Below are 14756 nucleotides of genomic sequence, written 5' to 3' on the forward strand. Positions count from 1 at the left end.
TTCTTACAGGGATATGAGGAGAAAGGGGTTCTATAATAAATTTGGCAAGTCCACTGACCAAAAGTAACCTCCCACAGCTATATGATCATGAATTCCTAACTGGCCGGGTCCTGGTGGGTACCATACCCCAGGCATATTACTGCTTTAGTAAAAGGTTTATCTTTCCCTTCCACAAGCCTAGTCCGATGTTTTTGTGCATCTAGGGTAATGCACCTTTGAAATGCCTCTTTTCTAGACTTCTCAAAGATGTACCCACCCTCAAGGAAGTACATAATCTTGTCAACGGTCCTATAATCCAAGCCCTGCCTTGCTTTCTCCCACCTTTCTGTAAGCTTCCTTTTCCCCCTCCATAATTCCAAATGTATAAAAGAAACTGCATAACTGTCATTCTCAAGAGCATTTGAAATCATTCTTCCTGGCATTGTCGTAAGTTTGGCTCAAATAAACTTACAAAATTCTCTACAGGTTTGGACATCTCTTATGTCAACAGGGAGAAGAGAAACTCAAAGTCCTTACTCATCTTTCTTTAGAAGTAGCTTTGAAATTTAAAGGTGACCTTTTTGACTTTATTACCTGGCCTTCCTTTTATCACGCCAATGTCACTATTGAAACCAGAATTCCTGAGATTTCCAGCCTATTTCTAGGATCTTTCTATTTTCAGGAGCAGTTTATTTCCTATCCAAAATCTTCTTCTTGTCTAAATACCTCTTTTTTTTGTTCACTTTCCCAGAATTAGCATTCTTTTCCTGAACTACTTTTTTCTATCAACAATAAGAAGGCTGTTGTAAGTAAAGAGTGCCATTTGGAGGAGCATTGGGGAACTGAGGATGAATAAAGAAAAGATGGTAGAGTAAATCTGACTGAGAAATGGAAAGATTAAAAAGTTAAGATCAGTAAAAGGAAGGTGGTTCAGGCAGTCTTATGTCCAAGGATATTAGAAAATGCTACTGAGAAAGGCATCTTCTGTAAATGATCTGCTAGAGGGACATCTTGCTGGAGCTGGAAAATCCCTTAAGGAGGAAGTACATTTAGGAGGGTGACGAGATGGAGTCTTCCCATTGATTTTAGCTAAACTCAATAAATTTGAAAAAAAATAGCACTTTATAATTATAAAAGTATTATCAGCTCATTGCTGATTATTTGGAAAGTAAAAGGAAAATAAGTAAATGAAATTTGCCTATAATTACCTGTGGAGATGTGCTTAAAGAATACAAATGTGAGTTAAGGGGAAGAAAATAAGTTCAAGAACAGAATAATACAGAACAGAATTTTTTGTAGGAATGATGAATAGTGGTTAGAGCGTAGCATATCTAAAGGACAGTAATGAAACATAAAGTGGGAAACAGTAGGTTGAGGTGAGCTCCTCTGTGGACAGAGGCCAAGTCTTTTTTATCTTTATTCCTAGTAGTGTCTGGCACAATGTGTAATATAAGAATGAGTGAATGAGATGCTTTATGATGGTTGAGAGCATGGATTTTTGAATAGAATAAGACAGGTCTCAGGTCTAAACTGCAGTTTCTGGTAATTTCTAGCTTTGTAGCCTTGTACCAGTTGTTCAATTACTTTAATCTTCAATTTCTTTAAGTATAAAATGGAGAGAGTAGTACATATTTTGTCAGGTTAAATCCATTCATGTATGTAAAGTGCTTGACACTTTGCATAGACTAATAAATCTTCAATAGACAGTTAGTTCTAACAATAACCATCAGGGCAAGAATGAATTTGGGATGGTCTTTCTTGCCAGCAATTTGAGCTTATTAGGTAGGTCCTGAAAAGACAGTTTTAATTTGGCATCAGCTAAGAGAACGAAGAGACCAGGGATTGAGAAGCTAGCTGTTGGCCATTTTGATAACCTAGGGTAGAATTTGTGAAGTTCTAGATAAGAGTTGTAGCAATAGTAGTGGAAAGGAGGAGGCAGCCTGATGAAAGAGGACCAAAGAGAGTCGGTAACATATCAGATGGAGAGATAGAGAAAGAAGAATGAGAATTCAAAGATGACTTCCATTTCTGTGATTACAGGGAAGTCTCAATAGATTATCTCTTTTAACAATGGACCATTTTATTCTTTTTTTGGGGGGGAGGGTCCCATAATTTTTATAACTCCAAAGTCAGCAGGTGTTAGGTGAGTTTCCTCCTTTTATGAGATGATCTACCAGTCACTCCTACACTTCAGCAGTCTGTCCTTAGCATTGACATACTGAATGTGCTAAATGAGAAGCTAAGTACCTTATTTGTGTATCAACTGCAGTTGTGTTTGCAATGGGAAGCAAAATGTACAAAAAAACACCTCCGGAAGGAAATGTAGTGACTCAAGTTGTCAAATGTATCTGGGTAAGTCCATGTATTATTTACATGCCTTTTACAATCAGAGAAAGATGCTATGCTGAGCATATAGGCTTTCAAACATGAGTGTACAGTTTTCTCAATGACCACTATACATCTGTGCCTTTTGGCAAACTGAAATTAATTAGTCTTCCTCTGTGCTCCTACTTAACCATTAAGTAAAAAAGAAAGATTTAATCATCTTTTTAAGTTGGCAAAAATCTTCTGAAATGTAGTTACATATGTTGTCAAGACATAAGGATAAATAAAATTATATCTGGAATATTCTGAAATTCAGTGTCTAATTAAACCAAAGGGTTGGAATAAGTCACTTGAAGTACATGTGTTTGAGGGAAGGGATGATGAATTGGAAAAGACAGGGGATAGTTTCTTTTTGTCTCTCCTCTGATGTCTATGCTCTGCCCTAGTTTGCTATTTCTAACCGTTTTAAGAACCATTCTGGGGAGATTCCAAAGAGACAGCACTGGCTGGATTGGGCAGCTGAAAAATACCCAGTAAGTTGAAACTTCAGAAATACCTTATGCCTCTGTAGCATCTTTCCTAATATCCAAAGTTATTCCTCCCTGCTGCATTTAACCTCTTTTCTTATGGTTTCTTATGGTTATGGTACCTCTACTCCCAGCAAGAAAACCATGTTTAGCAATTCAGCCTGTTCCTTCTTTCCCTTTCTTGCAGAAGCAGCTCATCATGGATGTGAAGGCACTGACCAGGGTACTACTCCTTTACATCCCATTGCCCATGTTCTGGGCTCTTTTGGAACAGCAGGTAAGAATAGTCCTTTTGAAGCCACCCCTTTTTCCAGCTACTTCCCTCTTACAGAAAAGGAAATTCCCTCTGTTTTTATTTTTTCAATCCCTCTACCCTCCCCCTGCCTCTTTCCTACCCCTGACAGCTGTCAGCCTGCTCTCTATCTATGAGTCTGTCCTTATTTTACTTACTAGTTCATTTTGTTTAACTCATGGACACAAACAACATTGTGACAATTACTGGGGGTAGGGAGGGTCGAGGGAGGTGGAGGAGGGAATAGGGGAATAAATGATGATGGAAGGAGACCTGACTTTCGGTGGTAAGCACCAACAGAGTGTATAGAGATGATGTGTTGTAAAATTGGGCACCTGAAACTTATATAATTTTGTTAACCACTTTCACACCAATACATTCAAAAGAAAAAGAAGGAAGGAAGGAGGGGAAGGAGGGAGGGAGGGAAAAGAAAGAGAGAGAAAGAAAGAAAGAAAGAGAAAGAGGAAAAGAAAGAGAGAAAAAGGAAAGAAAGAAAAGAAAAGGAAAAGAAAAGAGAAATGGAAAAGAAAAGAAAAGAAAAGAAAAGAAAAGAAAAGAAAAGAAAAGAAAAAAGATTTCTGATAATGGCATCTGTCTGCCTTAGGGATCACGATGGACCTTGCAAGCTACCAGGATGAATAGGAATTTGGTGAGTTGAAGAGCTTTTCCAGAGAAGTCTGTTATTTTCTTTATAATCCATATTCAGAAAAAAATTTATTTATTTGTGTTTTTTGCCTGAAAACTGAATTAAAATTATAAGACAGGTACCTTTAGTATGACAGTTCTGAGCAGGCAAAGTAAAGAAATTGAGTCTAGAAGTAAAAACCAGAATCTTATTAGAAATCAGTAACATAAGGATGTGGAAGGCTTAAATGTACACAAGGAAGTACTGAGAGGATAGCAAATGAAATGCTCTAGACCTTCCATCTAAGCCTGCCCTGCACAGCAGAGACAGGTTTAATTTTGCTTGTACACAGTTGGCACCATCTCTTAGTCAAGGAGCACAGCACAGGACCTAGACTTGGGTATTCTGTACCTGGCTGGATGTGGAAAGAATGGGAAAGTCGTAAGCATCATTTTCTCTTTTACCCATCTTCATTCTTTGGCAAACTCACATAAAGTTTCATCTCTGCTCTCAATTATTCTACTTCCCAGATTATTGTCTTGTTTTCTTCCATTCGGTCACAAAGAGTGAAGGGTGAAACAATGCCAGGGTTTTATTAGCCAGTCTATTTGCGAAGGCCAGTCTAAACGCCAAATATAATTTTACCTTTTTCCTTCCTCTAGTTGTCTGGGATTTACCGTGATTGTCCTCTTGTTGATCCCATGAAGAACAATTTTGGAAACACTGTGTCAGTGGGAATCTTCACCCTAACCACAATGGCTTGCCCTCACATTATTACCACCTAAAACTGCAGATACTGAGATTAATAAAAACACACTCTATTCTCTCTGAATTTAAGGAAAGCATAGTACATAGAAAAGAATATTCTGCCTTAGGGCACCTGCCATCAGCAAACATAGCCTGAAGCCGTTCCCAGTCTGTTCCTCCACATACACTTAATAAGCATGATAGTGGCCCTGAACCAAAGACCTGATGAATTTTAATTTATGCTTAATGCCTGCTATTTATCAAGACTGTTAATGTAGCCACCTCTAAATTTAATTTATTATAATGTTTCAGGGTTTTATTGTGCTTCAGCCTGATCAGATGCAGGTAGGACACTTCTTTATAGTCATGAGTACTTATTTCTCTTTTCATCTACACCTCTACCTGTAGTATTAGGATTTCCAAGAATAATTTGATGTTATTTTGCCTTGTAAGCTGAAGTGTGCTAGGCATAGGGATGAATATATTCTCCTTAAGGCCCACAGTCCTCTTTCACATCTTCTGTTACGCAAGTAAGTCCTGCCCAACTCCAGAGAGAGTGAGTTTTGAGCTCACAGGAAAAGTATAAGCACTGGACTTTTCTTTTTCCATGGCAAAGTAGTACAATGGAAATATTGTCAAAGAAAGTGGAAAGCTTCGTTCTGTGAGCAACGAAGTCAGAATCTCTGTTCACTGGTGACTCCCAGTTCCTTTTTTAACCCCTTTGCTCAACAGGCCCCAATTCTTCCTTCTCTTCTTTGTTTCTTCTGGCCATGACATTTCCTTTGGGCTGTGGAAATGGAGAAGATAAGTGAAAATGGGAGGGAAGAACTCCCAATTGATTGACAGAAAAACAGGTTCAGAGTGAAACTGGTTCTTTGGGATATTTGGAAACTAAGGTGCTTTGCAAGTCTTGGGTGTAAAGCGACTAAGGTGGAATCATTTTGTACTTAGTATGATGAAAGTGTGTTGGGATGTGAAAGAAAATGCACAATATCAAATGAGAGCACATGCTCACACTTTTATGATAGGAGAACACTAGTAACTAATCTTTTTTACGGTGGTATTACAGGTACTAAATCCCCTTCTGGTTCTTATCTTCATCCCATTGTTTGACCTTGTCATTTATCCTCTGGTCTCCAGGTGTGGAATTAACTTCTCGTAAGTGCTCATTATGCCTGTGTTGCTCCAGACTGACTCAATCTTTGCCCAGTTTGATAAAGATTCATTGTCAGTATTTTTACACTTAGGAATGATTTATTTTGGTTTATCATTTTTCTGCTTCTATTTACCCATGTTAGACTAAATTCCATTAATACTATAGGATGGGAATTAGAACTAATTAATTCCTTATTGTAGAGAGTCTAAGCCATTACTACAGACTGAACTGTGCAGTGTGGAAGGGGAAGTTTCATGGAAAGTCAAGAGATGTGAGAGTAGGTTCCTAAACCAACATGTTGCTTTGCTCTTGAATGTTGCCTCTTCAAAGAAGTCTAAAGTTTTTGATGACAACTAATCTCTTTAAATCTCCTGTGGTTCCTATATAACAAGTAGGGGGACCTGGTGAGAGTGGGGATAGAATTGTCCCTATTGTTATTCTTTGTAAAGTTTGGCAGAGGAGGTTTTCAAGCCTCTTCTAATTCCTGATTTAATAACTATTTCCTTTTAATGGCCACTTTACCCTATTTAAATGGCCTTTTGTCCTTTTTTCATTCACTGTGGGTTCAGCACCAAGTGCCATGCAAATGTAAAATCACAAATCTTGTCCTCAAGGAGTTTACTGCTTAATCAGGGAGCGGAACCTACCCACAGTTAATTAAGTATGTTAAGTGCCCTAAAAAGGGAGATTAAGTGCCAGGGAAGTATAGAGAAGTCTGCTGCCACAGTCAAGGAAAACTTCTGAAGAAGAGGAAAATGAAATAATAAAGTACAGTGCCTGGCATATGGTAAATCTTCAATTAGTCTAGCTGCATTACTATTAACTTCTTATCATGACATGATGGACAGAAATACTATCATAAACCAAGGTAGATGTAGGAAAATGCAGTGCATTGCAAAGAGCCATTTGATGTGACCCCAGTCAAAGGATAAAGAAGGACATGTGACAGGGTGCTCTAAGAAATACTTTGAAAGTAACTGAGGCCAAATCAGGAAAGGTCTTCAATGGTGGGCCTACAGGTTTTGGATTTTATCCTTTGGAGTTTAAAGTTGAGATATAATTCTCTCTCCTTCTCCTCTGCAGATCACTTAGGAAAATGGCTGTCGGCATGATCCTAGCGTGCCTGGCATTCGCAGTTGTGGCAGTTGTAGAGATAAAAATTAATGTGAGTGTAATAAATCTTAAGCTCCCTGAGTGCAGGACTTTGTCTATCTCATTCACTCTTCTGATTCCTGGGGACCTAGCACAGTACTTGTTTTAAAGAAGGTGCATAATAAATATTTGTCATAAATGAATAGATACAGGGGTAGAGCCACAATGCAAAATGATACTCATCTCCCACCTGAGTGATTCAGAATATATTGTGAAGGAATTTCCAAACACTGATATCCAAGTTATGTAGCCATCTCTTTGGAAACACAAGCTAACATGATAGCTTACCAGATAATCACATAAGCACCTTTTGGCAGATTGAATAACCATTATTAGGGAATGATGCATGAGGCCACAGCTGAGTCAAAAAGCATGAAGTTTGTTACTTGGCATCTGTGCTTGATGCACTGAGCTTGTGTTTCCGCTTCAAGATGCCTTCAGAGTTTTTTAAGCCAAGTGCTCTTCAGAGGGAGAAAACCGTGTCGACCTAACTAGGCTGTCAGAAATAGGACTGAGACATGTGTTCTCTTTGTATCCAAAAGGTTTACTGTTGGTGATTCTGACATGTGTTCTCTGCCCTAAGGAAATGGCCCCACCCCAGCCAGGTCCCCAAGAGATTGTCCTACAAGTCTTGAATCTGGCAGATGATGAGGTGAAGGTGGCAGTGCTGGGAGATGAAAACAATGCTCTGTTAACAGAGTCCATCAAATCCTTTCAGGTGAGGACTTGAATGAAGAACTTGAATGAATTAGAAATACATTCTGGTTAGGCACCAAAGCAGCAGGATAAGACCATGGTTAAGAGCATGCATTTGTGGAGTCAAACTGCCCCAGTCTGATTTCTGGTCCTGTTACTCCCTAGCTATAAGACCCTGAACAAGTTCTTTATCTCCAAACCTCTCTAGGTTTTACCATGTGTAAAATGGAAGTAATTTTTAAGTCAGAAGCTATTGTAAGGATAAGTATTCTATATAAAATGCTTAGCATAGTGTCAGGGACATTGTAAGCTCTCAACAAGTTATTATTTGTATCATTATTTCAAACTGCCTCTAAGCCACACTTCCTTTGAAAAAGTCTGGCCTGAATGTTTTCAAAACTATTACTGTACATATTCTGAAATATTTACTTAAAAAGTAATATACATTTGTTTTTGAAAATTGGGGAGTATGTAGAAAGATACAAAAACCATCTATAATTCCATCACCCAGAGATAATCACAGTGAGCATTTTTTATAACCAAATAAACAATCTAATTTTTAAACAGTCCTGAAACTGTATTATTGATCTTGATTCTTTCTTAACATTAATTGTATCATAAGCATTTTTCCCATATCCTTATATAATCTTTGAGAACATGATTTTAATGGACATATAATATTCCTATGGATATATCATAGTTTATTAAAAAATTTCCTTATAAATATTTATGTTTTTTTATTATTATATATGACCCTATGATGAATACCCTTACTCATAAATATTTATGCCTGCCTCTAATTACTCCTCTGGTATTGTCCTAAAAATGGATTTACTAGATTAAATGATAATGTTGAAAGTACCTCATGAAGTTGCCCACTCTGGGATGCTCTGGGATTAGGATGTCCAAGATGTGGTAGAGGGTGAGTGTGATAGGATTTTTCTTCTACAGAAAATGCCACACCCTTCCAAACTCCACCTGAAGACAGAAAGCCAGAATTTCCAATTCCACCTGAAATATCGAAATTTGTCTGTCTACACTGAGCATTCTGTGGAGGAGAAGAAATGGTACACTTTAGTCATTCGAAAAGATGGGGAAAATATTTCCAGTATGATGGTAAGTTGAGAAATGGCTTAGGCTCCAAATTGTTATCTTAGAGTATAATGGCTGGCTCAGCAATATCTTATCGAGGATATGCCCAATGATAAAATTTTCTGATTATTGGTTCCTTGTTGTCAGCCATAACTAATTTTGACTTTTCTCTATTTCAGGTGAAGGATGCAGAAAACATAACAACCAATGGGATGACAGCTGTGAGGTTTGGATGTCAAGGACACCCCGGGCCACTCTGTTCTCTTGAATCTTGTGTCTCTTCTGATCTTCAGATGATGAGGCCTAACATTCCACTTGTCCTGTATAGGGATTCCCTCTCCTAGAATGTCAGAGGCATGGGTGTCAGAAGGCATTTTCTGGGACACAGAACAGATAGGCTTGCTTTCCAGTGTGGTGTTCAAAGATGACCCTGTATCTGTGTATGTCTCCTATGCGCTGATGCACATATCTCCTCTACTGAATTTTATACTTCCCTTGTTCTCAGGAAAATAACTCAGTACTTTCCTCTTTGATGACTAGAGATAAATTTATAAGTGAGCAAATAATCCTTCATTGTTAGTAGTTGAATATCTCTTGTTACTGTGTTTTCAAAGTAAAGTATAGTCTTTATTTTAAACTTACAGAGGCATCATGGTATAATAAAGATAACACATTTGGAGTCAAAAGACTTAGTTGTGAATTCAGATAAGCCTGAAGGTCTTGTCAGACAGCCTGGGACAGTTACAGAGATGGAGCACTGAAGAGGTCACCTGCTTTCTGTGGCAGGAATCTGATGTGAAATAGACAGGTGCATCAAGCTTATGTGGTTGGTGTTAAAAGTTGATAGAACTCCTTGAGCTGGAAGACCAGAGGAATCCCCAGAAGAGGTGAAGGGGGAAATTCCTAGATCAGTGCAGGATAATCTATAGTCAAAGATCAACATTAAGGATTTTAGAGGGAACTTCCCTTCTTGTCCCATGGGCCAGAGACAAAGGCAAAAGCTGTCAAAGTAGAAATGTACAGAAAACCCATACTAGGTCTAGGGACCTAGATTCAGAAGACTAGAAAGAGAATCCCAGAAGGGTCCAGGATTGTCTGTACTCCAAAATAATGATAACAACCTATTGTGGTCTGGGAGTCTGAGTTTACATAAGTCAAATAAGACTTCATTTATAAAAGGATAGAGTATCTGTTTTATATAAATATTGGTAATCATTTTTCTTAATGGAATATTAATTGGTGAATCTCAGCATTATAAGAGGGAAAAAAGTTGGGCGCACCAAGCTGGGTTAGTGAAGAAGCTCAGACTGCCATGGGTGATCATGATAGTGTCAATCCCAGCTAGAGATCAGTGTGAGGGTATGGCTGATAGAAAGCTAATACCTCGGGAAAGAGAAAGGTAGGGACAGCTAAGACTACTAGTCAGTCTTTTTACTACTTTTTACATCTGAGTTGATTCATTCACTCAGTTAACAATATACATGATGTATGTTTTACGTACTAGGCACTGTTCTAGGTACTGGGATATAGTGGTAAACAGAACGGAAAAGGCCCCTGCCCTTTTATTATGTGTCCTTGTTTGGGAAGGTTTGTCTGATCTGTGACAATGTCTCTATCCTTAGGTTTGTTAACACTTTGCATAAAGAGGTCAATATCAACCTGGGTGCAGATATCTCCCTCAGTGTTGGTGAGGACTACGGTGTGTCGGCTTACAAAACTGTGCAAATAGGAGAGTAAGAACATTTATTCAGCTTTGGACATTTTATTTTATTAACAATTTTTTAAATGTTTGCACATAGGTGGGGGCATATCGAGACAGTAGGTACACCTTGGCTAATTTTGAGTACACACAGACTCCAACTCCTTTTAGACCCTTGCCTTTTTCCCCTCAGTCTCACCTTTCTCTACACAGATATACTGAGATCATGACTGCTGTGAAGGCCATACTGTGTAGTTTAATAAGGCTCATCTCTGGGAGGTTTGCAAAGCTTATTGTGTACTGCCTGTTGGCACATCATTACTTCCAGCTTATCCTTTTGGGTTCACTGTTTTGTGTGGAGAAAAATTCATAAGACTTAGATGAGAATATTTAGGGCCTGGAGTCCACAGAAGAAGATGATTTGTGCTTTCTTTATTTGGGTTTAAGTTAAAAAAAAATACCCAACAGACAATGAAGGGCTCAGATCAGTGGCAGAAAAGCCTGGCATGAAAATAATTGACTCCTTAAGACTCCTCTCTTTAAGAGAAATGGTGGCTTGGATATCCAACTCACCACCGATAAAGAAATGAGATCCTTCCCCTGGTAATGGGAGTGCTTTTCTAAGCTACAATGTTTATTCTAACCTAAACTCCTCCTGTTCCAGATACCCTGAGGTGCATTGTAGAACAGAAGATGATGACTTTTCACTGAATTTGGGTCTACTAGACTTTGGTGCAGTTTACCTGTTTGTTATTACTAATGTAAGTAGCACATGGCCACCCCTGCACTCTCCTTCCATATATCTGTATGTATATCTATGTCTATCCTGGAATCGAAAGGAGACTTTGTGGCAAGACAGGATCCCATACATATTTCTAGTGGGAGATGATAGGCTGTTATATCTTTAGAAAGCTTACTAAGGTCTCCACAGGGGGCATTAAAAGAGGTAGCATTGGCAGGAGGGACGGGGTCTAGAGGCATGGAAGACAATTTATCTGGAGCCATTGCTATGAGGTGACATGTGCTCTTTCAGTCTCATTATGGCCCTAAGAAAACAAAGATTATTTATGTCTTTTTGACTGACTCTACATGCAAGTCAGGAAGTCCAAGATCAAGGTGTTGGAGGGGTTGCATCCTTAAGAGGACTGTGCAGAAAAATCTTCCATACCTTTTCCCCAGCTTCTAGTGGTTTTCTGGAAATACTTGGTGTTCCCAGGTGTGTAGACAAATAATCTCAATCTCTGCCTTTATCTTTACAAGGATGCTTGTCCATGCAGGGAGAACTCCATATCCACATTTCTCTTTTTTAAAGAAGACACCAGTCATATTGAATTAGGGCCCACCCTGATGGCCTCATTTTAACTTGACTAATCATTCTGCAACAACCCTATTTCCAAATAAGGTCACATTATCAGGTACTAGGGGTTCAAACTTCAACATGTAAGTTTTAAGCGGCACAACCATACCCATAATGCTTGTATTCTGGGTTTTACTCCCAGAATTTTTTGTTTGTTCTATTTCTAACACGCTGCTCAAGACAGAGATCATGTGTGTTGTTTCTGAATGCCAGGATCTAATAAGCATCTAGAGTAGAGATCATAAATTGGAGGCCTGGGGGCCAAGTTCTTCCATATTCTGGTTTGTGTGGTCTGCACAGTATTGATGACAACAATTATTATTACAATTATTATTATTACTTGCCAATATTTAAAATTCAAGAGACTTTACCTAAAAGCTAGATTCATAACATTTCTTAAAAACAATATCAGAAGATTTTGTAACAAGGATCCCATGTCAGTTGGCTGGTGCTGTAATGGCTGTACCCTTTAGATGGGGCCTGTGCTGTCCAGTATACCACATGGTCCTCATTTCCAGTCAGCCAGCCACATTTACTCACCTACATATGGATATTTGAGTATGTGAACTTGATTTAGAAGCACAGGTCTTTTTTCTCAGAGGCTGAGAAGACTCAAATATTGTATATGCCCAGTATCTACTAAAGCAAAATTTACCTTATTATTTTGAACCCAATGGCCCTTTGACTCAGAGAATCAACCACATTTGGACATCCAAAACATTTTATTTCAGGGACTTCTGATCTTGATTTTAAAGTTGCCATTTTTTTCTCATTGTATGTCCAGGTATTATACCTACTATCTAAAAATGGTTTTACTCTAAGAAATATATATAATTTTAAAAATTCCATTCAATTTATAACAAACATTAGTAGATACAATTTATATAAAATCAATCATAGCTAAAAACCTACATACAGTAAAAGAAGTTTTAGAGACAAAAGATTGTAGAATCATGTATATTTGGTAATATTCATAACAAAAATTTGAGCCTAAAAATTTCTTTTGACCAAAATTTTACAAAAAAATTGCAGTTTTGAAAATTTTAGTGTGTAAGGTTTAAGTTAAAAAAAGTATGGCCAGTAAAAAGAATTCAAAATAGCAGGTGGGCCCTGAACAGTGTGGCTCAGTTGGTTGGGCATTATCCCACAAAGTGAAAGGTCACCAGTTCTATTACCAGTCAGGGCACATGCCCGAGTTGTGGATTTGGTCCATGGCTGGGGCATAAATGAGAGCCAACTGATTGATGTTTCTCTCTCACATCAGTGTTTCTCTCTCTCTCTTTCTTTCAATCCCTGCCCCCTCTTTAAAATTAAATAAATAAAATTGAAAATAATAAAAAAAAATCAGGTGGTATTTAATGCGGGTTTTTTAAAATTGACCAATACAATTTTCAGTGTAAGGGTTACCAAGAAAATCATTCATTCTGATAAAATTTTAGTAAAATAAAAAATTTAATGGAAAATATTGAAAACAATTTAATTCTACTTATACAGGAAAATGAATTAAACTTTTCTCAAGAACATGTTTTCTGAAAATTCATTGTGTTTGTATAATTCAGATACCATTTTATACTTAAAATGTTGATTAGGATCAAAATACCCAATAGGTCAAAATGGTGGGAATCCAAAACATAATATCAAAATATTCTGCCACTTTTAAGGACTCTGTCAATGATGGTATTGCCATCAATTGTCATCACTCAGGCAAGTGAGTGCAGTGTTAAAGAAGGGAATTCTAAACAATTAAAATTGTGTAAAAATTGCTCAATCTCTTGAGGGGAGCAAAAGGATAAAAATACAAAGAGAGTAGTTCTGGCCAAGTGGAGGCACAGGTAGAAATGCTCCACTACTTCACACAAACAGAAGAAGGATAACAACCAATTTAAAAACAAAAAACAACCAGAACTCCCAGAAAATCAAAGTGTATGGAACTCTGACAACCAAGGAATTAAAGAAACATTCATCCAGACTGGTAAGAGGGGTGGAGATGGGCAACCAGGCAGGAGGAGAGGTTGCAGCAAGGCAGTGGACCACGTGGGTGAGGTGGCGGCTGGCTAACCAGTTGGTCCTACATTTACACCCAGATAAGCTGGAAGGAACAATGAGAGCAAGACAGACTATGAAACCCAGGGTTTCCACATGGAAAACGAAAGATTGAAAACCTCTGGCTGTAAAATTCTGTAGGGATTGTAAAGGTGGGAGAAACCCCCAGTCTCTCGGGACAGTCCATTGGAGAGACCCATGGGGTCCTAGAATGTACACAAACTCACCCACCTGAGGAATCAGCACCTGAAATCCACTTGTGGGAAGCAAGGGAAGTGATGGAAAGTGGGGCAAGAGCCAAGCAAGTGGCATTGTTCTCTCTCTGACCCCACCCCAAGAGACAGCACCGCTATGCAGCAAAGAAGTTTGCCCTGTCCTGGCTAATACCTAAGGCTCTGCCCCTTATAAGGTAATGGGTACTGAGATAAAGAAATATGGCCTAAATGAAAGAACAGATTAAAACTCCAGAAAAAGAGCTAAGCGATGAAGAGATAGACAACCTATCAGATGCAGAACTCAAAACATTGGTAATCAGGATGTTCACAGAAATTATTGAGTTTGGTCTCAAAATGAAGGAAGAAATGAAGACTTAAAAAGTGAAATAAAGCAAAATATACAGGGAACCGACAGTGAAAGGAAGGAAACCAGGACTCAAATCAACAATTTGGAACAAAAGGAAGAAATAAGGATCCAATCAGAACAGAATGAAGAAATAAGAATTCAAAAAAATGAGAATCTGAGGAACCTCTGGGACAACTTTAAATGCTCCAACATCCAAATCATAAAGGTACAAGCAGGAGAAGAGGAAGAGAAAGAAATTGAAAACTTATTTGAACAAATAATAAAGGAAAATTTCCCCAATCTGATGAAGGAAATAGACTTCCAGGACTTACAGGAAACTCAGAGAGTCCCAAAGAAATTGGACCCAAGGGGGAACACACCAAGGTACATCATCATTAAGTTACCCAAGATTAAAGATAAAGAGAAAATCCTAAAAGAAGCAAGAGGAAAGGAGAAGGTTACCTAGGAAGGAGTTCCCATAAGACTATCAGCTGATTTCTCAAAA

The 14756-nt window shown here is 38.2% G+C and overlaps 1 protein-coding gene across 2 annotated transcripts in view; it reads left to right on the forward strand.

Annotated features, from left to right (window-relative positions):
- Positions 1–14756, forward strand: part of SLC15A2 (solute carrier family 15 member 2) — a 34554-nt gene that overhangs the window by 16275 nt on the left and 3523 nt on the right. Inside the window, exons 8-19 of one of the 2 annotated variants that reach the window (XM_045851611.1) lie at positions 2249–2331; positions 2751–2837; positions 3019–3108; positions 3728–3772; positions 4808–4840; positions 5565–5653; positions 6735–6816; positions 7387–7521; positions 8451–8615; positions 8771–8817; positions 10214–10324; positions 10955–11051. In XM_045851611.1, the coding sequence (XP_045707567.1) occupies positions 2249–2331; positions 2751–2837; positions 3019–3108; positions 3728–3772; positions 4808–4840; positions 5565–5653; positions 6735–6816; positions 7387–7521; positions 8451–8615; positions 8771–8817; positions 10214–10324; positions 10955–11051 (1064 nt within the window). The remainder of the gene's footprint in view (positions 1–2248; positions 2332–2750; positions 2838–3018; positions 3109–3727; positions 3773–4807; positions 4841–5564; positions 5654–6734; positions 6817–7386; positions 7522–8450; positions 8616–8770; positions 8818–10213; positions 10325–10954; positions 11052–14756) is intronic. The other variant, XM_045851612.1, reaches the window with a different exon arrangement.

Source organism: Phyllostomus hastatus, unplaced genomic scaffold (genome assembly GCF_019186645.2).
Source record: "Phyllostomus hastatus isolate PE091 unplaced genomic scaffold, TTU_PhHast_1.1 phas_contig_86, whole genome shotgun sequence".
Taxonomy (NCBI): domain Eukaryota; kingdom Metazoa; phylum Chordata; class Mammalia; order Chiroptera; family Phyllostomidae; genus Phyllostomus; species Phyllostomus hastatus.